The sequence below is a fragment of the Dendrobates tinctorius genome, unplaced genomic scaffold, assembly GCF_039654945.1.
Source record: "Dendrobates tinctorius isolate UK_male_01 unplaced genomic scaffold, ASM3965494v1 ptg000075l, whole genome shotgun sequence".
In the NCBI taxonomy this organism is placed as follows: Eukaryota; Metazoa; Chordata; class Amphibia; order Anura; family Dendrobatidae; genus Dendrobates; species Dendrobates tinctorius.
Window position 1 is genome coordinate 38,494,459 of NW_027361743.1, and position 23,745 is coordinate 38,518,203.

The 23,745-nt window shown below is 44.1% G+C and overlaps 1 protein-coding gene across 1 annotated transcript in view; it reads left to right on the forward strand.

The window, feature by feature from the left end:
• Positions 1 to 1,826: 1,826 nt before the first annotated feature.
• RXFP2 (relaxin family peptide receptor 2) overlaps positions 1,827 to 23,745 on the forward strand; it is a 391,242-nt gene continuing 369,323 nt past the window's right edge. The window contains exon 1 of the mRNA XM_073583177.1: positions 1,827 to 2,071. Within this exon, the coding sequence (XP_073439278.1) occupies positions 2,020 to 2,071 (52 nt within the window). The 5' untranslated portion in view covers positions 1,827 to 2,019. The remainder of the gene's footprint in view (positions 2,072 to 23,745) is intronic.

A 23,745-nucleotide genomic window follows, 5' to 3' on the forward strand; every position in this document is an offset into this window, starting at 1 on the left:
GCAAGCTTCAGATGGGCCTGCACATGTGCCTTCTTGAGCAGGGGACCTTGCGGGCACTGCAGGATTTTAAACCTTTATGGCATAAAGTGTTACCAATGGTTTTCTTGGTGTCTGTGGTCCCAGCTGCCTTGAGATCATTAATAAGTTCCCCCTGTGTAGTTTTAGGCTGATCGCTCACCTTCCTCATGATCCAGGATACCCCACAAAGTGAGATTTTGCGTTGTTCCCCAGATCGATGTTGATTGACGGTCATTTTGTATTTCTTCCATGCTTTTACTATTGCACCAACAGTTGTCTCCAGTTGTCTCCTTCGCACCTTATGGATTTGTAGCCCCTTCCAGCTTTGTGCATGTCTATGATCTTGTCCCTGACATCCTTATAAAGCTCTTTGGTCTTGCCCATGTTGTAGAGCTTAGAGACTGACTGATTAATTGAGTCTGTGGACATAAGTGTTTTATAAAGGTATCTATAGAAGACAGCTAAAACCAATACCAGAAATAGTGAAGCATATACCATAAAATAATGACATTTTATAGAAACAAATTAGAAGAAAACATATATAAAATGTAGTAGGGACATGATAGCAAAATAAGCTTATGCCCAATAATTGGTAGCCAGTGCTATAAGTAATTTACCCTGTTATAATTTGGACTATATTCAGACAAAGTTGGAATTGAATATATAAGCCGCACTAAAGTAGTAGTTGTGCAGCCAGTATAAAAATGTACATTATCATAGTAGGTAAATTACCTTACCAAAAATATATCAATATTTCAACAGCAAGTGCAAGCATTAAAATGCAAATTAGCAAATAACAAGTGGCAGCAAAAAAATATATACCTAAATGCACAATGAAAATATTAAAAGTGCTGGAAGGGTGAACCAACCTGGTGGGTAGTCTTACAGCGGCAATGAAGGACCCCGACGTGCGTTTCGTGTTAGCTTTATCTCAGGGAAAGTATCCCATATCATATGCTTCCCTATTTTTGGTATTGGTTATATGATTTTGGAAGTGCCATTTTCCTACGCCATTTAGGGGTTTTATGTAAGACAGCTGTCTTTAAAGCAGGTAACGAGTTGATTAGGAACGTCTAACTGGTCTGTAGGAGCCAGAACTCTTAATGGTTGGTAGAGGATCAAAAACTTATCTCTCACTGCAAAATGCAAAGAAATTTATATAAATTATGCAATGTGATTTTCTGGATTTTATTTTTGATATTCTATCTCTCAATGTTGAAATTAACCTACCCTTAAAATTATAGATTGTTCATGTCTTTGTCAGTGGACAAACTTACAAAATCAGCAAGGGATCAAATACTTATTTCCCCCACTGTATCTTCAGGTTAATAGAAGTTTTTCAAATGATAAAAAGGAGAAAACAAAATTTCCCATTTCTAAGTGGAAGATCATTACCACTGTGAAATTACAAATTTACAAATACAAATGATAATTATTTCTCTAGCTATTCCAGGACACTTTACCCTTTGTAATCGGGATTGATTAAAGCCTGTTACTTGTTTCCCAGGCAAATACTAAATAGAAAAAAGACTCAGAAAAAAATATGGAAGGAAATGTGAAATCCAATCATTACTATTATTCTAGATAGAATCTTTACGACATCCGGAGCTGATAGATGGTAAATGTGGACAACTTTTAGGTCTCTCCTCCTGCGACTACCATGATGACAGCATTAACTGTGGGCATGTTCGTTACCGGCAGTGTACGGAGAACCTTTCATTTCCCAGTACAGACTCAATGCAGAATCCGTGTCTTTGATTCTGATATGTCGCTGTATTCTCCAGCACACAAAAGTCAGCACAGGCTGTAACACACAGCAGTGTAATGAGCATCACTTTGCCAAGCAGGATCTCCTTTGGTAGCTATGAGCTGTGCCATCTGAGCATGCTCTGCAATGTGAGAATGTGAGAAGCTTGCACAGGGCTCCTCTGTCTCAGAGTAGCTTGTGAGATATCTTAAGAAAGAAGTACAAGTCCATCAGCCTTTTCTTACTCTTACACCATGGTGGCTCCCAGGATTCTTCTTCAGCTGGTCCTTTTACTACACATTAAAGGTAAGACTTGCATTGTGTCATTCTGGAATTTCTACTCGCTTTCTTCATATGACTCTTTTAATTCCTGGCATGTGGGTGCCAGGTGAGGGGAATGGAACTCATTTAAAGGGCATATCTGAGCAGTCACTGAACAGGGTGCTATCTTGTCTTTTTAACCTATTCTTACTTGCTCATCCTTTAACTCACTCGGATAGAGATACAGCAGAGCTGAATTTGTAATCTTTAATTTCTTTCGTGATGAAGGGTTTTAGCTGCAGCCTTTTGAAAACCACAAATGACTACCTCTGATTAAAATTGAAATAGATAAATTCATGATTTAAGGTCATTTCTGCTAGATGATAGAAATCTAGAGTTGATATTGCAGTATGGAAAAATTAAGATGATTGAAATATGTGTTTTTATGTATAGTCAATCAGCCCTGATTTATGGAATTTGGAATAATTGTACTTTCAAGTGATTATTTTGCAAAGTTTTCCGTGTCCTATCGTTAATTTTATTTTGTAGTCTCTAGACCGGGCATGGTGGAAGGAGTTTGTAACATTTCAGCATTCATGGCTTTGCAGGTTAATACATATTATTTAGCCTTTATACTTTTGCTGTTTTGACATTTTGTGTTAATATTTTTTGATTGGTTATGATAATGTGGCTTCTGGATTTTGTACAAATGCAGGTGTACAGAACTAGACATTGGCTAGTTATCTTCCCTGTCTTCATCCTCAGTGATGACCCTGGATTGAATTAATTTAATGTATATAAAAGTTTTGTGAGGCTCAAATAGAGCAATGTTATCTATTTTATTATTGCTTTTTATTTATTATGCATTGCTTCTATAGCGTCACCATATTCCGCAGCGCTTTACAGACATTATCAGCACTTGTCGCCATTGAGGCTCACAATCTAAATCCCCTATCAAAATGTCTTTAGAATGTGGGAGGAAACTGGAGAATCCGGAGGAAACCCAGGGAAACACGGGGAGAATATAGAAACTCCTTGCAGGTGTTGTCGTTGGTGGGATTTAAACCCAAGACTCCAGGGCTGCAAGGCTAGTAACCACTTTAAAGTCTAAGGTTCTTATTGGCACAATCATATTTTATGGCAAATATGTATATGATATGACTGAGAAAAACGTCATTGTGCATCCAGGGTGAATAAAAATTTGCATTGTTTTCACCTTTAACTTTTGGAGTGCCATCTCTTTTTTTTTGTTCTTTATCCCTGGAGGATCTTTGCTGTCTATTGTTCTTGGATGACTTTTATTTCAGCCTCATTTGTGGAATGTGCTGCTATGTTCTTTATTTAATAAGATGCATTTTGGAGAGAGAGGGAGAGAAAGAAAAACTGAAAAGTAAATATTTTGTATAATATTTTTTTTCTGTGTGTTGAATTTGTTTATTTTTATTGCTGATGATTAATGCATAGTTTCTTTTTTTAGAATGCGGCGTGGCTTAATGTCTCTAATTACTGAGCACGCTCAGTTTTGTTCTTAGAATGCGGCGTGGCTTAATGTCTCTAATTACTGGGCACTTTCAGTTTTCTTCTTAGAATTCGGCATGACTTAATATCTCTAATTACTGAGTGCTCTATATTATGTGCACAATCATGATGAAGCTGAAACTTTATTGAACAATTTATAAAAAAGACTTTAAGCCTATATTAGTTCTCGGGATCCGCTTTCGGTGAGCTTTTGATTTTGCAGATTTTCTGCGCCCATTAACTTAAATAGGCTACACAGTGTAAAAAATTCACCAAAAACTCATTGTGGGAATTGCAACGTTACCTAAATGTGATGTTGCCATCTATACTATCACATTGTTTCCTGCGTTACCCTTGAGTCTGGTAGAACGTCACCTTGGATAACGTTTCCACGCTTTAGGTGCGATGACCTTAATGCCTGTACAATTTCCATTCTCACTAAATGTAACAGATGAAATAAAAATGTATTGACAGAAGGCATAGAAACAGATGAACCCATCTAAAGTGAAGGGAGAGGAAATTTTCTCCGAGTCCTGAGCACAGATCTGACTTACAGGCAGGACATGCATAACACATTAGCTCTCTGCTGGACCTGGTCATCTGTGCAAAGAATAATTGAAGCAGTGGAGAAGTGTGTTTCGTGGCCAGAAAATGTGCAGGAGATCAGACTTGTTCTGGCACGGATACTTTGCAAGATTTGACTAATTGGATCTAGTTGCCAATAGGCCAGGAAGTTTTCACTTGAATTACTCATCGATCCCAGATCTAAGATATTTGATCTAAATGCTTCTAGTAACACATCCCATGCAGCTTCTCAGTTAAGATTGATATTCCATAGTATTGTAAATACTATATAGTAAACTACGATGCTTACTAAGCATTAATGCAAAGATTTGTGGTTAATGTAACAAGAAGTTTATTCTTGTAAAACGTATGTGTTTCGAGAGGTTCTGTAATAATACGGGCACATTCAAAATGTATATATATTGTCTAAAAAGTATAAAGAAATCCATTATATATTAAAAATATACTGTATATACCAATATTTATATTGTATGTACATGCAATGTTAAGTCTCTCCATATATCACTATGAAATTGATTCTAACACATTTGTTCCTAGCCTGATATATTCACAATTTTCAATAATTTTTCTAATATGTAGCTCTTCTCTCAAAAGATAATATTTTATGCCCTTACACCCTCCTTTCATATTTATAACACATCTTACAGATATTATAAGCTATATTTAGTTTAATAACCTTTTCTTTTTAGAATACGTCATGGTTACATTGTTTACTCGGCCATCCATTAACTTTGTATTTTATAGAAAGAAAATGTAAATTTATTTTTATAGAAAAATTGAAAGTCGAAGCAGCGCCAGTCTTCCAAAAATTCACAAAACGCAGACAAATAATCCGAAATACTACCCTTTTTCATCTGACTGCATTCATTTTGCCATATATATACTGGTCAGATAGAACATTGTATGTATATATATATTGTGGTGTAGTTACCACTGTGTCGGCTAGGGGGCGCTGTGTGGGTGTCCCAGGACGGGTGTACAGGCACATTCAGTGTGGTAACAGGAGCAGGGTCCTAAATGACCATTGTGGGTCTCAAGGTGGGTGGCCTTGGGATGCAGGCTCCAGGGTGTATTGATCAGCAGAGGTACTGCTGATCTTTCTGTTACACTGTATCAGGGAAGCCTGTGTGTCTATACAACCTTTGGTGATGTCATAGCCATGTGATCCCCTTTGGGTGTGGTTACAGGGCTATGTAATTGAGGTGTTTGGCACATGAGAGAGAGTGGAGGGAGTCTGTGAGAGTGTGGACAGACTTCCCTGTGTCCAGGTGGGACACTACGGAGAGTGGCCTGTGTGCTAAGGAAGGAGAAGCCTTCCTGGGTCTGCGGCTGCAGATAGAGCGCTGCTCTGGACATTGCCCTGAGCTGGGTATATTAGTTGTATATGGGGAGGACTACACCTCCCAGCATGTGCTGAGACTCTCGGTCCGAGTCTGAAGCCACGGACGTTTATGTTCTTTTGTGCCTAAGCTAGAGGCTATTTTGGTGATAGGCTGATTTATGGTTTATGGAGCAAATAAACCTCATGAACTTTGGGAAGAACCTGCCTCATGATTGTCTCCCGCTGCACCTGAGCGAGTCGAATCCCTACAATTGGTGGAGACTGCGGGCAGCGATTCCCAGAAGCACGTGTGGCAGCGCTGGCGATTCTGAGCCAGGAGAGCAGACAGTCTGACAACCGTGAGTAATACTGACTGAGGTCAGAGAAAGTGACTGTATTAAAATTTGTGGGATACCTCTGAGGAGAAGAGGCGTCCAGGAACCTGTGTGGCCGACACAGGTAACAGACAGGAGTCTGTGTTGCACTGGGGTCAGTGAGAGACTGTGTTCCTGGAGGGGTCAGTGAGCAAGGTCCTGGAGGGTCAGTGTTGGGAGGTTCTGGGAGAGGAATCGGATCCCTGGAACACGTGCTATGACCTTGGACCTGATGAGGCGTGTGTTGGGCAGTCTCAGGCGGAGACGGATGTCCTGAAGAGCACCCGCTGAGCCCCTGGACCTGGTGAGGCTGGTGTGTTGGGAGACCCTGGGAGGAGGGTCGGCTCCCTGAATAGCACCCGGTGTGCCCTGTGTGTTGGACGGTCTCAGGTGGAGACGGTACGTCCTGAGTGGCACACGAACAGGACATGTGAGAGACTGTGCATGTATTTTTTTTTTTTCTTTTTTTTTTTCTTTTCCTCTGCAAAACCTGAAGGTGCTTGCTGTGGCTCAGTGGGGTCACGAAGGTCTCGCAGCACAGGGACCTGGTGTTTTCTTTAAGGGATCTGCCCTGGGAGCATTGGTAGCAGACGCTGTCTGTCTACGCCATCCTGCTGCAGCTTTATGGAGTGTAACTAAGCGGATACAGTAGTTGTGGCTTTACACAACAATTAAGGGTGAGTACCCTGTATTATTGCTGCATAACCCATTATACCTGCACTGGTAAGGCCCTATGGGTGCACTTTTGTGGCTTTTTTTATCTTTGAGGGTGACAAGCGGCTTCCAGTAACCCGGCGGGGTTACGAAGGTGACAAGCGGCTTCCGGTGGATCGGCGGGTCCACGAAGATGGCGCAGCAGGAGCTGCAGTGACACCAGCCGCTGTGTATGTGTGTGAACAGCAGCCGGAGGTGCCGGTGATCAGTGACAGCAGGAGCTGTGGTGGTGCCAGCAAAGACTTGTGTGGTATCGTGAGAGACAAACTGTACTGTGTGAACTGTGGCATAAGAAGTTCTGCAGAACGGACATGGGGAAATCCCAAAAGGGGGCGGTGACCCAAAAGGGAGTGGTAACCAAAAAAGGGGTGGAGTCCCAAAAGGGGGCGGTGACCCAAATTAGAGTGGTAACCCAAAAAGGGGTGGAGTCACAAAAGGGGGAGGTGACCCAAATTGGAGTGGTAACCCAAAAGGGGGTGGAGTCCCAAAAGGGGGCGGTGACCCAAATTGGAGTGGCAACCCAAAGCGGGGTGGTGGTCCAGAAAGGGGCCAAGTTTGAAGAAGTGACAGCACTAGGTGACTCAGTAGGTACGTCTGGAGTACCGCAGTGTATGTGCAGGTCTTTTTCAGAATGTGGAATATCCTTTCCAGGTAGTAATGACGGGCCACAGATGTGTACAGTGATGCTGCACCGGGAAGGAGCCTTTGGTCGGATGATGGAGATGCTTCGACTGTGGGGCCAGCGGACACTGAGACAGTGACGGCTCCTGACATGGACAGGTCAGAGGTAGAACTGACCAGAGGAAGAAGTACATCTGCCCAACTGACGGACCTGACGTCTCGTGATAAGACAGATGGTGGGCTGGGAGATGAGACTACTGGACTAGACACATTGGTGCTGGACGGTAACTGGAGGGTTCACTCGACTGGTGTGACTGACCCAGTGGTACCCTTTGATGATATAATTAAAGAGGTAGTGGTGAGACACGTGCTGGCCAAAAGAGAACAAGATCACGAGATACAGCTGATAAAGGAGACTGTAACAGAACATGTCGAACGGGAAAGAGTCCTAAGGCAAGCAGCTGATCACAGAGTGGATGAGCTGGAGAAGGAAGTCTCTGAGCTCAGAGGTCACCTGTCGGCATGTAAAACCATGAACAAGACCCTGTTGGAAGCTATGGAGGTGCTCAGAGAGGCCCAAGAGAAGCATCAACAGGAGATTCTCAGGAGAGAGGATCAGCGTCGCTACCTGGCAGAGGAGCGAGATAAAGTTCTGCAAGAACTCGGTGGAGTAGTAAAAGGTCTTCTGCAGAAGAAGTGGATGGGTGAAGACGTACAGCGGCCGTGCCCGACTGATAGCAAGGCAGAACTGCCAAAGCCCATCTTGGAAAAGGGTCCTGAAGACTGTAAATCTCAGGAAGATGGTGAACCAAGAGCTGCACAAGACAGTCACCCGGTCTTGGCAGATACCTTGAGGGAAGTGTCCGTGGGGAACCCAGAGCCATCTGTCCAGGATGAGAGCAAGTCCATGACCTTCAAGTGCGTGATGGAGGTACCCGAAGACGTGCGAGAAGCGTGTGCCAGCGAAGGTGTGCATGAGAATTTTAAAAAGGCAGTAAAGGCCTATAGTGTGAGCTGGGCACCAGAAACAGACCAGTTGGTGATACTGGCAGAAACGGAAGACACAGAGAGAAGGGTGGCTGTCCTGAAGGAGATGCACCTACAATGTCTCCGCACGAAACAGATGCTCGTGGAGCGTAATAGGAAAGCCGCTCGACGTCTGGAGCTTGCAAGGGAAGCACAAAGTCGGCTGGGCTTTGTGGAAGACATAATTCCGGTACCCAGAAATCTGGTGGGGAAAGTCGTTGGCAGACTTGGAAAGGTGATGCAGGAGATGGTGAATCGATCCTGTGTGAAGAGAGTGAGGATCCCACCTGCTGGTGAAATCCAAGTCGTTATTGAAGATGACATGGTTCCTGTCATTGTGGTTGGTTCGGTGGAAAGCATTGGGAAGCTTCGCATGCTCCTGGAATATCGGGTAGCGTACCTGAAGGAGATTGAGCAGCTAAGACAGGATCGACTGCAGATGAATGAGCAGATAGAGAACGTCAGGTGGCGTCCACCTCCAACCCAAGGTGTAAGGACCCGAAGGGATCCTCCAAGGAATGAAAGGACAGGTAGTCGAAGGCAAGAACGTCGAGAGTCCGCAAGTGGCCGTTCTAATCGTAGTAACATAGGCACGAGACCCGGTGGTGGACATAGTGACAGAGGGTCAGACTCAGACCAGCCAGTTGGCCCAGCTGGACGTGGGACTCATGACAGTGTGAACTGGGAGAGCCGGCCGGTGAGAGAAAGGTCGGGTGACGGAGCGCACTGCAAACAGGTGGAGACTAAAGAGTGTCTGATCACACTGACGGACGTTGACGGGAAGGCCAAAGCCCAAGGCCGAGATACTGACCGCTGGGGGCGGGGGAGGCCTAACGTGAATATGAGGCAGTTTGACTACCGAAACAGACGGAGATGGTCCTCTCGACTTGTAGGGCAAGGTGACATGGGTGCCAGGTCTCAAGATACCTGGGTGATGTCATGTGTTCAACCCCACAAGTTTGAACAGAGGGGGGAGGTATGTGGTGTAGTTACCACTGTGTCGGCTAGGGGGCGCTGTGTGGGTGTCCCAGGACGGGTGTACAGGCACATTCAGTGTGGTAACAGGAGCAGGGTCCTAAATGACCATTGTGGGTCTCAAGGTGGGTGGCCTTGGGATGCAGGCTCCAGGGTGTATTGATCAGCAGAGGTACTGCTGATCTTTCTGTTACACTGTATCAGGGAAGCCTGTGTGTCTATACAACCTTTGGTGATGTCATAGCCATGTGATCCCCTTTGGGTGTGGTTACAGGGCTATGTAATTGAGGTGTTTGGCACATGAGAGAGAGTGGAGGGAGTCTGTGAGAGTGTGGACAGACTTCCCTGTGTCCAGGTGGGACACTACAGAGAGTGGCCTGTGTGCTAAGGAAGGAGAAGCCTTCCTGGGTCTGCGGCTGCAGATAGAGCGCTGCTCTGGACATTGCCCTGAGCTGGGTATATTAGTTGTATATGGGGAGGACTACACCTCCCAGCATGTGCTGAGACTCTCGGTCCGAGTCTGAAGCCACGGACGTTTATGTTCTTTTGTGCCTAAGCTAGAGGCTATTTTGGTGATAGGCTGATTTATGGTTTATGGAGCAAATAAACCTCATGAACTTTGGGAAGAACCTGCCTCATGATTGTCTCCCGCTGCACCTGAGCGAGTCGAATCCCTACAATATATATATATATATATATATACACACACAGTACAGACCAAAAGTTTGGACGCACATTCTCATTCAAAGAGTTTTCTTTATTTTCATCACTATGAATATGGTAGATTCACTCTGAAGGCATCAAAACTATGGTTCTTCAAAGTAGCCACATTTTGCTTTGATTACTGCTTTGCACACTCTTGACATTCACTTGATGAGCTTTAACAGGTAGTCACCGGAAATGGACTTCCAACAGTCTTGAAGGAGTTCCCAGAGATGCTTAGCACTTGCTGGCCCTTTTATCTTCACTCTGCGGTCCAGCTCACCCCAAACCATCTCGATTGGGTTCAGGTCTGGTGACTGTGCAGGCCAGGTCATCTAGCATAGCACCCCATCACTCTCCTTCTTGGTCAAATAGCCCTTACACAGCTTGGAAGTGTGTTTGAGGTCATTGTCCTGTTGAAAAATAAATGATGGTCCAACTAAACGCAAACTGGATGGAATAGCATGCTGCTGCAAGATGCTGTGGCAGCCATGCTGGTTCAGTATACCTTCAATTTTGAAAAAATCCCCAACAGTGTCACCAGCAAAGCACCCCCACACCATCACACCTCCTCCTCCATGCTACATGGTGGGAACCAGGCATGTAGACTGTCACACTCACCTCTCCTTGCTCCACGGCTCCCACTCGCCCTGCGGCTTCGGCGGCCGCTGCTCTGACCGCCGCTGCCACAGCTCTCCCTGGCCGTTCTCCTGCCACCGCCGCTCTGTCCGCCTCTGCTACGGCTCCTCTCGTCATGGCACCGGCTGCCCCCGCTGCCTCCCGTGTCTCTACGCCGCTCAGGTCTCTCTGGCGCTTCCGGTCCTCTCAGTCCGCCCCCACTGCTGGTGCCTGTCCATCAACTGCCTCTCCTCCTGTCCTGCGGCCGGCCACTGCTCCCTCTCAGGTACGCAGGCGCATGCCCCCCTAGACTAGGCGTCCTATCCCTTGGCCCCATGACACTGCCGCACCCTGACCCGGAAGTTCTACAGCGTGCCCTATATCAGGCAGCTTCTCCCTATGCTCTCTGCCTGACTATCAATTGTGGTTCACCTTTGATATCGGATCCACGCTCTCCTGCTTTCCTTCTGTCTCTGCGCTTTGTACCTTTCCTGGTTCCCCGCTAGTTTCCCTACTTGTGACCCTCCTGTGTTCCCTTTCAGGTCCAGTCCGTTCCTGCCTTCATCTGCCTGTTCCAGTGTCTCACCCGCTACCCATTCCTGCCGCCTCCCTTGCTGTCCACCTCCGTCCTCGCGGCTACAGCAGTCTCCCCTGTGGTCGTCGCCATCTCCCGTCTGGTCGCCTGCATGTCCCCTGCCTGCGTCTCCTTCCGGTTGTTCCCAGGTATCAGCTTCCGTGGCGATAGTCTCCCCTGGGTCTGCCCCTAATGCTCCCTGTATATAGAGTGGTACACCTGGCCAGCTGGCCCTAGGGAGGTTTGTCGTCGTGGTCCTGAGGGTTCAACTCCTGGAGCTCTCCAGTCTCACATAGAGTCTATCTGTTCACCTTTTCTGCGTCGCACAAAGACACGGTGGTTGGAACCAAAGATCTCAAATTTGGACTCATCAGACCAAAGTACAGATTTCCATTGGTCTAATGTCCATACCTTGTGTTCTTTAGCCCTAACAAGACTCTTCTGCTTGTTGCCGGTCCTTAGCAGTAGTTTCCTAGCAGCTATTTTACCATGAACACCTGCTGCACAAAGTCTCCTCTTAACAGTTGTTGTAGAGATGTGTCTGCTGCTAGAACTCTGTGTGGCATTGACCTGGTCTCTAATCTGAGCTGCTGCTAACCTGCAATTTCTGAGGCTGGTGACTCGGATGAACTTATCCTCCGCAGCAGAGGTGACTCTTGGATTTCCTTTCCTGGGCTGGTCCTTATGTGAGCCAGTTTCTTGATGGATTTTGCCACTACACTTGAGGACACTTTCAAAGTTTTCCCAATTTTTCGGACTGACTGACCTTTATTTCTTAAAGTAATGATGGCCACTCGTTTTTCTTTACTTACCTGCTTTTTCTTGCCATAATACAAATTCTAACAGTCTATTCAGCAGGACTATCAGCTGTGTATTCACCAGACTTCTGCACAACACAACTGATGGTCCCAACCCCATTTATAAGGCAAGAAATCCCACTTATTAAACCTGACAGAGCACACCTGTGAAGTGAAAACAATTTCTGGTGACTACCTCTTGAAGCTCATCAAGAGAATGCCAAGAGTGTGCAAAGCAGTAATCAAAGCAAAAGGTGGCTACTTTGAAGAACCTAGAACATAAGACATATTTTCAGTTGTTTCACACTTTTTTGTTAATTATATAATTCCACATGTGTTAATTCATAGTTTTAATACCTTCAGGGTGAATCTACAATTTTAAGTCATGAAAATAAAGAAAACTCTTTGAATGAGAAGGTGTGCCCAAACTTTTGGTCTGTACTGTGTATATATATATATATATATATATATATATATTGTGCAGCATCAATGAGCACACGCAAACAGATCAGTCAGGAAACCTTTAGTCTCCTTTCGAATCAACATTTTCTATGGGACACTGTTGTGAGCTCATTTTCTCGTTCACCTTTGATGTCCGATGAACTCCCTTTGCTGGTGAAGGGAGGTCGTGAAACTGATTTGGATGGGAGAGAACTGTCACCTGAACAGGTGGATTGCGATTGGACGTCCGGAATCTCTGAGTGGATAAAAGGCAGCCGACGCCCTGTAGGGTTGCAGTTGATTTCTCTGCTCTGAGCTCTGGCCTCCAGTTCAGTTCCTGTCTTCTAAAGCTAAGTTTTGCTCTGTTATTGTTCCATGAGATTTTGTCTGATTTGCTTAGTTTTGTGTTCAGCCAGCCCCGGCTGGGGCTTTGCTGAATTTCCATTTTTGTCCCTGATCGGTTAAATCTCTTTTGCTCTGTCTTCAGAATATATTGGAGTGCTGATATAGGGATTTTGAAGTCTAGTGACTTCAGGGCCGTTTTTCCTATCAGACGTGTTGGGACATTTTTGGTAGGGTTTTTGCGGATTGCAGCCAGCATCTTTTCTGTCCTTTCCTATCTAGTTAGATGGGCCCCATAGTTTGCTCTGCCTGTCTTTCTGTCTGTGTTTGTGTTTTCATCTGTTTTCACTGACAATACATGTTGGGGGCTGTCTATTGCTTTGGGGTCTGCTGTGGGGCAGTTTAGATTTCCCCTTTCTTTCTTTCTTTAGGCTTATTTAGTTCTCCGGCCGTGACGAGGTGTCTAGGACCACCGTAGGCACGCTCCACGACTACTGTTAGTTGTTGTGAATAGGATCAGGGGTCTGCAATCCGCTAGCTACCAACCTCTCCGGTTTTCTGGACTTAGCTTGCATTTTTGTTTTTTCCTCCTCCGGTGACTCATTCATAACAGGACACCATATTACAACATACTCCCACAAATGTGGTCCACCAATGGCAAATGAGATTTGTTATTTTTCACATCGAAAAAGAAATCTTCCTAATAAGTTAACTAAAGACCATGTTAAAAAAATGAGTACAACCCAATGAAAGTCTACAGAGCAAAACTAAAGTTTAAATTACAAAATCTGAATTAACAAAAATTCAACCACCAGTAAGTTAAGTAAAAATTCATTAAGCAGACACATAACTAACTATAAAAAAGTATTACATAATGTCAAGGATTTGTTTGTCATGAGATATATAATAACCCCACAACTTTTGTTTCCACTCTCAGTTCCAGTTGGGAATTTGCAGCTCTCTGGCACCCCCCTTATTCTCAGGTCAGTCAGGGATCTGCACCTAGGATAAGTAGTCGCCGGGAATGCTGCCTTGTTGCGAACTGGCTATCGGGCACACTGCAGTGAGGGCGGTGTGTGTATCACCAGTCCCAGGCAGGAACTATACACATAAACCTCCGATCCATCATTGCCAGGGTTCTCCATAACTACCAGGACACTAGGCTGTCACCAGTTCCTCGTTTGATACTAAAGCCTATATCAGGTCAGGAACGAACCCACAGGTAGCGTGATTTGGTGCGAAGTATGTGTCGGTTTGATCATAGAGCAAGGAGAACGAAACTACGAAATTTATAAGTATACTCCAGAAAATATAGGCAGTGTTTACAAAAATATAAAAGATATTACAAAAAGAGACAAAATATAGTATGTACAGACAGTTACAAATAAAAGGAATTAAAATAAGAAACTTATTCTATCTCAGTCGCAGGTATGATGTGTTAATAAAGGGGTGAAGAACCTTCCCAAGGAAAATGGTTCATCAGCACAGCATCGTGCTAGCTGGTTCTCCGGGCATCTGACACCTCAATTCTTGAGCATTTCAGTTTTATGCTTTACCCCAAAACCAAGGGACTCCTCCGTCACCTCACTTGGGGGGCTGTGTTAGAGGACGTACACCCCTTTTGCAAAGTTATTAAAAACTACTAACTTCCATATCTTTGGCTGGGGGACACACATGGCGACGGTAGGGGCATCACATTTTCCCGTGATGTGACCATTCTTTTGAGACCAAATATGACTTGTCTGCATGTTACTGGGGGGCAGAAACTATTTCCCATATTTGTGATGGCCGTACCGGCTGCAAAACATTTCAGTGCGTAGACTTAATTATACTGATTCTGAAAATATATATTTCCTCTCTCTAGGATTACTGTGTGTTATTAAATTCGATCTGGGATAGACAAAGGAAATCTTGGTGGGAAAAACCGCATTTAATTGGCCAGGTACAATAAAAGTGACCCTCTGCTGAAGGGAGGGGGGAAGTGGATAGAATTTCACAGAGACAGGGACAGGGGCTGCTGCTGCGAGGGGGGAATCGCTTGTGAGCTTGTCTTTCACAAACCAATGGGGGAAGGACAACAGGCAGTGCTGGAAGTGTACTTAGGATATTAGGAAATAACTCATATTTTCCTGACACATAACAAAGAACACCTCTTCCCATTTCATGCTGTCAGCAATAGCACCACATAGAAAAGAAATGTCACAAGACCTGAGGAAATAAAATATTTCTTTACACAAGAAAGGTGAAGGATATAAGAAGATCAAAAAACCAGGGGAAGAGTCTTGAGGAGATCATTTGCATATTCCCAGTGCCTTCTGGGATAAGTGAAGAGTCTCCGCGAGCTCAACGATCACTGGGTTTTGGCCGTTGCAGCTGAAAAGAGGAAATCGGAAAACCAGGGGAAGAGTCTTGAGGAGATCATTTGCATATTCCCAGTGCCTTCTGGGATAAGTGAAGAGTCTCCGCGAGCTCAACGATCACTGGGTTTTGGCCGTTGCAGCTGAAAAGAGGAAATCGGAAAACCAGGGGAAGAGTCTTGAGGAGATCATTTGCATATTCCCAGTGCCTTCTGGGATAAGTGAAGAGTCTCCGCGAGCTCAACGATCACTGGGTTTTGGCCGTTGCAGCTGAAAAGAGGAAATCGGAAAACCAGGGGAAGAGTCTTGAGGAGATCATTTGCATATTCCCAGTGCCTTTTGGGATAAGTGAAGAGTCTCCGCGAGCTCAACGATCACTGGGTTTTGGCCGTTGCAGCTGAATTTGGGCTCATCTTTCATCGTTTTTAAGAAATCTCAAGATGGAAGAGGCCAGGAGCCATTTGGTGAGCTGCATTTCTTGCTACATGTTCACAGACTTACCAGTGGAAAAGCCAAACTTCACATGCCACAAATGCAAGCTTGTGTCCCTGTTGGAGGAAAAATTGCAAAATCTCGAAGAGAGGTTAGCTACGTTGAAGATCATTAAGGAAGGTGAAGAGTTCTTGGACAGAGCAGAATTATCTCTTCATGTTACAGAAAGAGAAGAAATTCGAAGTGCACCTGAAGAAACAGAGGAATGGAGACATGTGACCCAGAGAAGCAAGAGGATCGGGAGACAGTCAGCACCCATACTGCTCAGAAACCAGTACCAGGCTCTCACGCAGGAAAACAATGAAGAAATACCAGGCTCTCACGCAGGAAAACAATGAAGAAATACATCAGGATAAGACTTTGCCAACAAGCAGCAACCTTGTACGCCTTCAGAGTCCTCCTGGATGGAGAAAGAAAAATGTTGTGAAGAAGAAACGGAGAGTGGTGGTCATGGGGGATTCCCTGTTGAGAGGAACTGAGGCCGCTATCTGCAGACCGGATATAACTTCAAGAGAAATGTGTTGTCTTCCAGGTGCAAAAATTAAAGATGTGTCTGACAGGATATCAGGACTCTTCAGACCTACAGATGACTACCCATTCCTGCTACTACATGTGGGGACAAATGACACTGCAAGAAACGACCTGGAAACCATCTGCAGAGACTTTGAAGACTTAGGCAAGAAAATGAAAGAACTGGGAGCGCAGGTGGTCTTCTCTTCCATCCTCCCAGTGGATGGCCATGGAACAAGGAGGTGGAATAAGATTCTGCAGGTGAACAACTGGCTACGTCGATGGTGCCGTCAGCAACGATTTGGATTTCTGGATCACGGAGTGAACTACTTACACGATGGACTACTTGCTAGAGATGGGGTGCACCTTACGTAGACTGGTAAGCATGTATTTGGAAGTCGCCTTGCTACACTTGTAAGGAGAGCTTTAAACTAGAACAACATGGGAAGGGAAGCAAAAGACCAGAAAAAGCCATACACCTGACAAATGCTATTGAGAACTCTGCTATTAGAAGTGGAAAGGAAGAACAAAGACGAAAGAATCTAATTAATAAAAATATTGGAGAAAGAGAAACCAATCACAAACTAAAATGTTTCTATACTAATGCACAAAGCATGGGCAACAAACAAGGAGAATTGGAACTACTAACACAGGAAAAGAAATATGATGTCATTGGAATCACTGAAACTTGGTGGGACAATACACATGATTGGAATACAAGACTAGAAGGATACAACTTATTTGCAAGAAACAGACTTGATAAACGAGGAGGGGGTGTCGCATTGTATGTTAGAAACGCGTATATCTGCACAGAGATTGAAGCTTCAGAGACTGGGAGTTCTGTGGAAACTGTTTGGGTAAGAATACAAGGACAGAACAATGGAAAGGACACCATTGTAGGCATTTACTACAGGCCGCCTGTGCAAGCTGAAGCTATGGATGAACTCTTTATGCATCAAATGGCCAAGTTCTCCAAAAAATATGACATAGTTGTCATGGGAGATTTCAACTATCCAGACATTTGTTGGGAATCTCTCTCAGGCAAAACTAACAGGTCAAGGAAATTCTTATCCTCTCTTGCTGACAACTTTATCTTCCAAAAGGTAAGGGAGAAAACAAGGGGAACTGCTACCTTGGATCTAATCCTTATAAACAGGGAGGAAATGGTTGAGGAGGTAAAAGTGGCTGGGACCCTAGGAGGTAGCGACCATGCTATTTTAGAATTTTGGATAACTAGAGGCGGAAGACCTGTGAAGACTCAGACGTCAAGGTTAGATTTCAGAAAGGCAGATTTTAAGGGATTCAGAAAGAGAATTGGAGGGATCCAATGGCTGGATATCCTTAAAGACAAAAATGTCCAGGAAGGATGGGAAATCTTGAAAAATGAAATTCTCAAAGCACAGTTGTTAACAATTCCGAAAAGAGGGAAGAATAGGAAGCAGTTAAGGAAACCAGGATGGATGAACACAGAACTTAAGCACATGCTAAAAAGGAAGAAAAAAATGTTTATAAAATGGAAAGAGGGAGGCATATCTAAAGAAGAATATAATGCTGTCTGCAGAACCTGCAGGGCACAAATCAGATTAGCTAAAGCTGAAAATGAATTGAGGCTTGCAAGAGATGTCAAAAGCAATAATAAAGGATTTTGGGGATATGTCAAAAGTAAAAGAAAAGTCAAAGATGCTATAGGATTTTTACAGGATGAAAATGATGAAATGGTAAGACAGGATGTTGAGAAGGCTGAACTTTTAAATTCCTATTTTGCATCTGTTTTCTCTCAGAAAGGAAATGTAACATCAACTGTTATTCACTGTCCTATTAAGGGAATAGAAGAATCCAGGAAATCTATAAACAGAAAGATAGTGAGGAAACACTTAGCTAGCCTAAATGAATTCAAGTCTCCAGGTCCAGATGAATTACACCCCAGAGTACTGAAGGAGATAGCAGAAGAAATTTTTGAACCCCTCTCTATAATCTTTGAAAATTCTTGGAGAACAGGAGAAGTGCCAGAAGACTGGAGAAGAGCAAATGTTGTTCCTATCTTCAAAAAGGGGAAGAAGGTGGACCCAGGTAACTATAGGCCGGTGAGTCTGACTTCTATACCAGGAAAGATCTTTGAACAAATTATTAAACAACATGTATGTCAATACCTGGATAAGAATGAAGTGATTAAACAGAGTCAGCATGGGTTTGTAACTAATAAGTCATGTCAGACTAACTTAATTTCCTTCTATGACGGTATCACTGATTGGGTGGATCAAGGAAATGCTGTAGATATAGTATATCTTGACTTCAGCAAAGCATTTGACAAAGTCTCTCATACAATCCTTATTGAAAAAATGATTAAGTATGGAATGGACAAGGCAACTGTTAGGTGGATTCATAACTGGCTTAGTGATCGGACCCAAAGAGTGGTCGTAAATGGCTGCACATCCAGTTGGAAGAATGTCTCAAGTGGGGTACCACAGGGCTCTGTCCTGGGCCCTGTATTGTTCAACATCTTTATCAACGATTTAGATGAAGGAATTGAGGGTAAACTGATTAAATTTGCTGATGACACAAAGCTAGGAGGGATAGCTAATACTAGAGAAGAGAGAGAGAGGATTCAAAAAGATTTAAATAAACTGGAGAAGTGGGCAGCAACTAACAGAATGGTTTTTAACAGGGAGAAATGCAAAGTACTACATCTGGGCAATAAAAATGGAAAAAGCATATATAGAATGGGAGGAATAGGGCTAAGTGACAGCACATGTGAAAAAGACTTGGGTATACTAATAGATCACAGACTGAATATGAGTCAACAGTGTGATGCAGCAGCAAAAAAGGCAAATGCAATTCTAGGATGTATTAACAGAAGCATACAGTCTAGATCACGTGAAGTCATTATTTCCCTCTACTCCTCTTTGGTCAGACCTCATCTGGAATATTGTGTCCAGTTTTGGGCACCACATTTTAAAAAAGACATCAAAAAACTGGAGCAAGTTCAGAAAAGAGCGACCAGAATGGTGACCGGTCTGCAAACCCTGTCTTATGAGGAAAGGTTGCAGGATTTGGGAATGTTTAGTTTGCAAAAGAGAAGACTGAGAGGAGACTTAATAGCTGTCTACAAATATCTAAAGGGCTGTCACATTGTAGAAGGATCAACTTTATTCTCATTTGCACAAGGAAAGACTAGAAGCAATGGGATGAAACTGAATGGGAGGAGACACAGATTAGATATTAGAAAAAACTTTTTGACAGTTAGAGTGATCAATGAGTGGAACAGGCTGCCACGAGTAGTGGTGAGTTCTCCTTCAATGGAAGTCTTCAAACAGAGGCTGGACAGACATCTGACTGGGATGATTTAGCGAATCCTGCTTTGAGCAGGGGGTTGGACCAGATGGCCCAGGAGGTCCCTTCCAACTCTACGATTCTATGATTCTATGATTCAGAAAAGCTTTACTTATCAGTCAGAATACTGTAGCAAAAATGATTAAAAAAAATTAACAAAGATGGATCTGTAACCATCACACAGGGATGTTCATGCCAACCATGGAAGTTAGCATCTAAATAGAAGAATTTTCTGATGACAAGTGTAGAAGAAAACATGCAAGTTCACTGTAGTTAGCTAAAGAAGTAGAAAACCTGGATAAGCGATTCCCTTTACACAATATAGAGATCGCTGCAGAGGAATGGTATGCATGGTTGTTGCCACTGAAGGAAGCCTCTCCTAAAGCCCATGCAAAAAAACTCACCTATAATTTGCCAAGGTCTATGCTGAATAATACAGTATGAAGACTACAGGGCCTGTACACTCTGGAGTGATGAGACCAAGATACATGTTTTTGGAACTGATGGCTTCTAATTTTGATGAGATTGCAAAGTTGATTAGTACTAAGAAAAATGTCTGGTCCCTACAGTGAAACACGGTGGTGGCAGTGTCCTTATGTGGGGTTACATGAGTGTTGCTGGTGTCAGGGAGCTACAATTCTTTGATGGTATCATCAATTCATGGATGTAAAGTTCTATATTGAAAGAAAAGATGCTGCCATCACTCCATGTACTTGATAGATGCACATTTCTCCAACATGCCAATGATCCAAAAAACACTAAGGCTTTCATTTATGAAGAAGAACAGAGTGAATGTGATCCCCTTGTCAAATATGTCCTCTGATCTGAACTTAATCAAACACCTATGGGGAATTTTGAAGAGACAAGTTGAGTATCACTCTCCATCCAGCATCCAGGCTCTAAAAGATGTCATTATTGAAGAATGGAAAAAATAGATGTTGCAATATGTCGCTAACTTGCTCATTCCATGCTTTGAAGACTTGATGTTGTCCTTGAAAATCATGGCGATCACAGAAATTACTAGATGTAATAGTCTTTGATGTTGGGTGTATTCATTTTTGCATCAACTAATTTCACTAAAACTGAAGATTTTGGATGAAACTTGTATCATTGACCTTACTTTCATGTTATGAGTTAAAAATGATCTGTGAGACTCAGTCTTGTCAAAATTTTAAATGGACAATTACTTTTGGCAAATTATACTTGTGTTGACAAGATATAGAATAAAATCTTACCTTTCAAGGATTTATATCATCAACATGACTTTAAAATTTTACTTTTCCTTCTCCCCTTCCTAAACAAACATATTGCCGAAGCAATTATGACTCATTGAGAAATAGACTTCACAAACGAGACCTTGGAAATTGTTCTGTGATATCTGGCACCACAGTGTTAGCAGTAGATCTCTAAATCATGTACTTTGCAATGTTTGGCCCCTTGATTCAGATTTGTTCTTTCAGCAAATACCACAGATGCGCAGATTAAGATCTGGAAAATATGGAGACAAGTCATCAACAATACGCATTTTGACATGTTCCTTAAGCCACTACTGAACAATTTGTGCAATGTAGCAGGGTGCAGTATACTGGTACAAGAGGCCATTATCCCAAGGTTAACCAGTCATGAAGACATCTGCTTACGTAGGCAGGTAATACTTGTGAAAGGATCATCCACATGAATGTTAGGGCCAAAGGTTTCATAGAACAATTACATTGCCCCTGTGGATGAGAAATCTGCATATACTGTAGTGCATCTTGGTACCATCTAATACCAGGTAAGTAAAACACATCTGGCCATTCAGGTGAAAAAGAAAATTTGATTACGAGACAAAATCCCTTTTTAAACTCCTCGATGACATAGTTCTGTCACTCATGTGGCCATATTAATGGTGGAGGGTTAGCATTGGCTTTCTATATAATCTATGAGTACTTAGAGCCATACAGAACAAGCTGCAATGCACTGTGTGATACACCGTATCATAGCCAGAGATACAATTTTCAGCAATTTGAGTTACAGTAGTTCTTCTGCAGGATTGGACCAGATTGGCTAGCTTTCATGTCAGACAAGCATAAATGAAACTTGTGGCGCCCCTGAGGCTCAGTCGCCACAGAGGTACTGCACCTCCTCCTGAGGTGTGGTGCCCCCACCATCCAGGTAAGGTGGAAACTCCTGACCACGCTCCAATGCCTGCACCCCAAACCACAAAGTAGTGTAGCAAAGCACCTTTGGCGGCTCCGTGCTTGGAGTATAGTAAAGCACCCATTGCTGGCTCTCTGCTTGGAACACGAAACGTGCTGGGAGGTGGGTGGAGTTAGATTACATTTCAAGGAGAGGGAAGAGTTTAAGTCAGTTAGTCAGTAGCTGATTGAGGGGCTAGAGAGAAGGAGATCCCTAGAGAGAGGGAAAGATGGATGGAAGAGCTGCAGCAGATCCCAGTGATCTGGGTCTGCTGGCACGGTGTTATGATTGAGTCACCGTAGGAGGCAAAAACAGAAATGCTAGCTAAGTCCAGAAAACCAGAGAAGTTGGTAGCTATCGGATTGCAGACCCCTGAACCTATCAACACAACTAGCAGTAGCCGTGGGGGGTTCCTACGATGCCCTAGACCCCTCGATCACAGCCGGAGAAATAGCTAGGCCCAAAGAAAGAAAGGGGGAAAACTAAACTGCCCCAGAGCAGACCCCAAAGCAATAGGCAGCCCCCAACATATAATGACGGTGAAGCAAGATGAAAACACCAACACAGGCAGAAAGACAGACTGAGCAAAGATGGGGCCCAATCTAGCTAGATAGGAAAGGACAGGAAGGCTGCTGTCTGCAATCCGTGAAAAACCCTATGAAAATAAGAGCCAACAGACTGACAGTGAAAAAGGCCCTGAATACGCTAGGCTTCAAAAAGCTATGTCAGTACTCAGGAATATTCTGAAGACAGAGCTACAGGCAAAAGGAGATTCAGCTCACCCCAGCAGGGAATGGCAGAATCCAGAAAAGCAAGGAAAACAAAAACAAAACACTAATGCAAACAGGCAAAGCAGAAAAACTTAGCTTAGAGGAGCAGGAATCAGACTGGTGTCCTAGAAGTCCACAGAGAAATCACCCGCAGGGCAGAAGGGCGTCGGCAGCCTTATATCCAGTCCGTGACTCCACTCAGCCAGTCATCCTCATCAGGTTCAGGTGCCTGATAATCAGGCTCATTACCTTCCTTCACCAGAATAGGGAGTTCACCAGACCTCAGTGACGAAGGGGAAAATGAACTCACAACAGCACGGGAAAGAGAGAACGAGAGAGCAACATAGACTGAAAGCTTGACTCTCCATAGAAGGAAAGGATTAGCACGGAACGTGAGGAGTAAAAGAGAACAGTGGACGTGGGTGAGAAGAGAACCTTTCCTAGAAGTTCTTAGCGCAAGGCCGGGGCCCAGTCCCCGAGGTTGTACGGATACTAATAGTCCTGCAGCAGACACCGGAGGAATAGAAGTAGTGACCACTTTATTCCCACACAAGACTTGGGGTCACAACAGCAACTGGATAGTGAGCCAGGACTTAGTAACAAGGAGTCCCCGAAGCAGGCTACAGCTGTCTGCCGTACAAGTAGAGTTCATAGGAACATCAGCCAGGAGGAACTCCAGTGTAACTCAGTACTAGGAGTACTTTATCTAAAGGCGCTATAAGAGGAGACGTTCAGAAAGGCACAAGTTGGCGGAGTGTCTGAAAGGAGTATTCCATCTGGCCTGGGGGGTTGACTGAGTCCCAGACCCGGAGGACACGGCACAGAAGCATGCACCTGTTTGTGCAACAGACTCTGAGTAAAACATTGGAACTACATGCCCTGGTGTCCTCCACTTATTCCAGCATCAACCTGCCCAACACCACTATATCCCCTGCGCCTGACACTACACCACTTAAGTGTCACCATATCTACTCTGCCCTGGGACAACAGCCTTGCCTGTGGAGGGCTATACCACCCCTGCTGCACCACACTATCTGTCCCAGAGGATCTGTCTGCAGTGTCGGCCTAACATCTACATTGCCGAACACCACAGGTGGTGTCACGACTTATTCATTCACACTGAACATTTACCATGGGCGCCTAGGGCCACGGGCCGGGTCACAGCTACCGTGACAACTCCCATTGAGATCCACCGAGCCCGGTACCGAGTATCCCACAGCCCTGGGTGTGAGGGCGGCCCAAACTTGTGTGCATAATTCCTATCACCAATTGATCTTCATTCAAGTACTTTTGGTAGGTACTAACCACTGCATACCCAGAATACTGCAGATGTTCTATAGATGCTATGACTCAGCCATCTACTCATCACAATTTGGTTCTGTCAGAGTCACTCAGATTCTTACCCTTGCCCATTTTTCCTGCATTCAATGCATTACCTTAAAAAAATGACAATTTACTTGCTGTATAACCCACG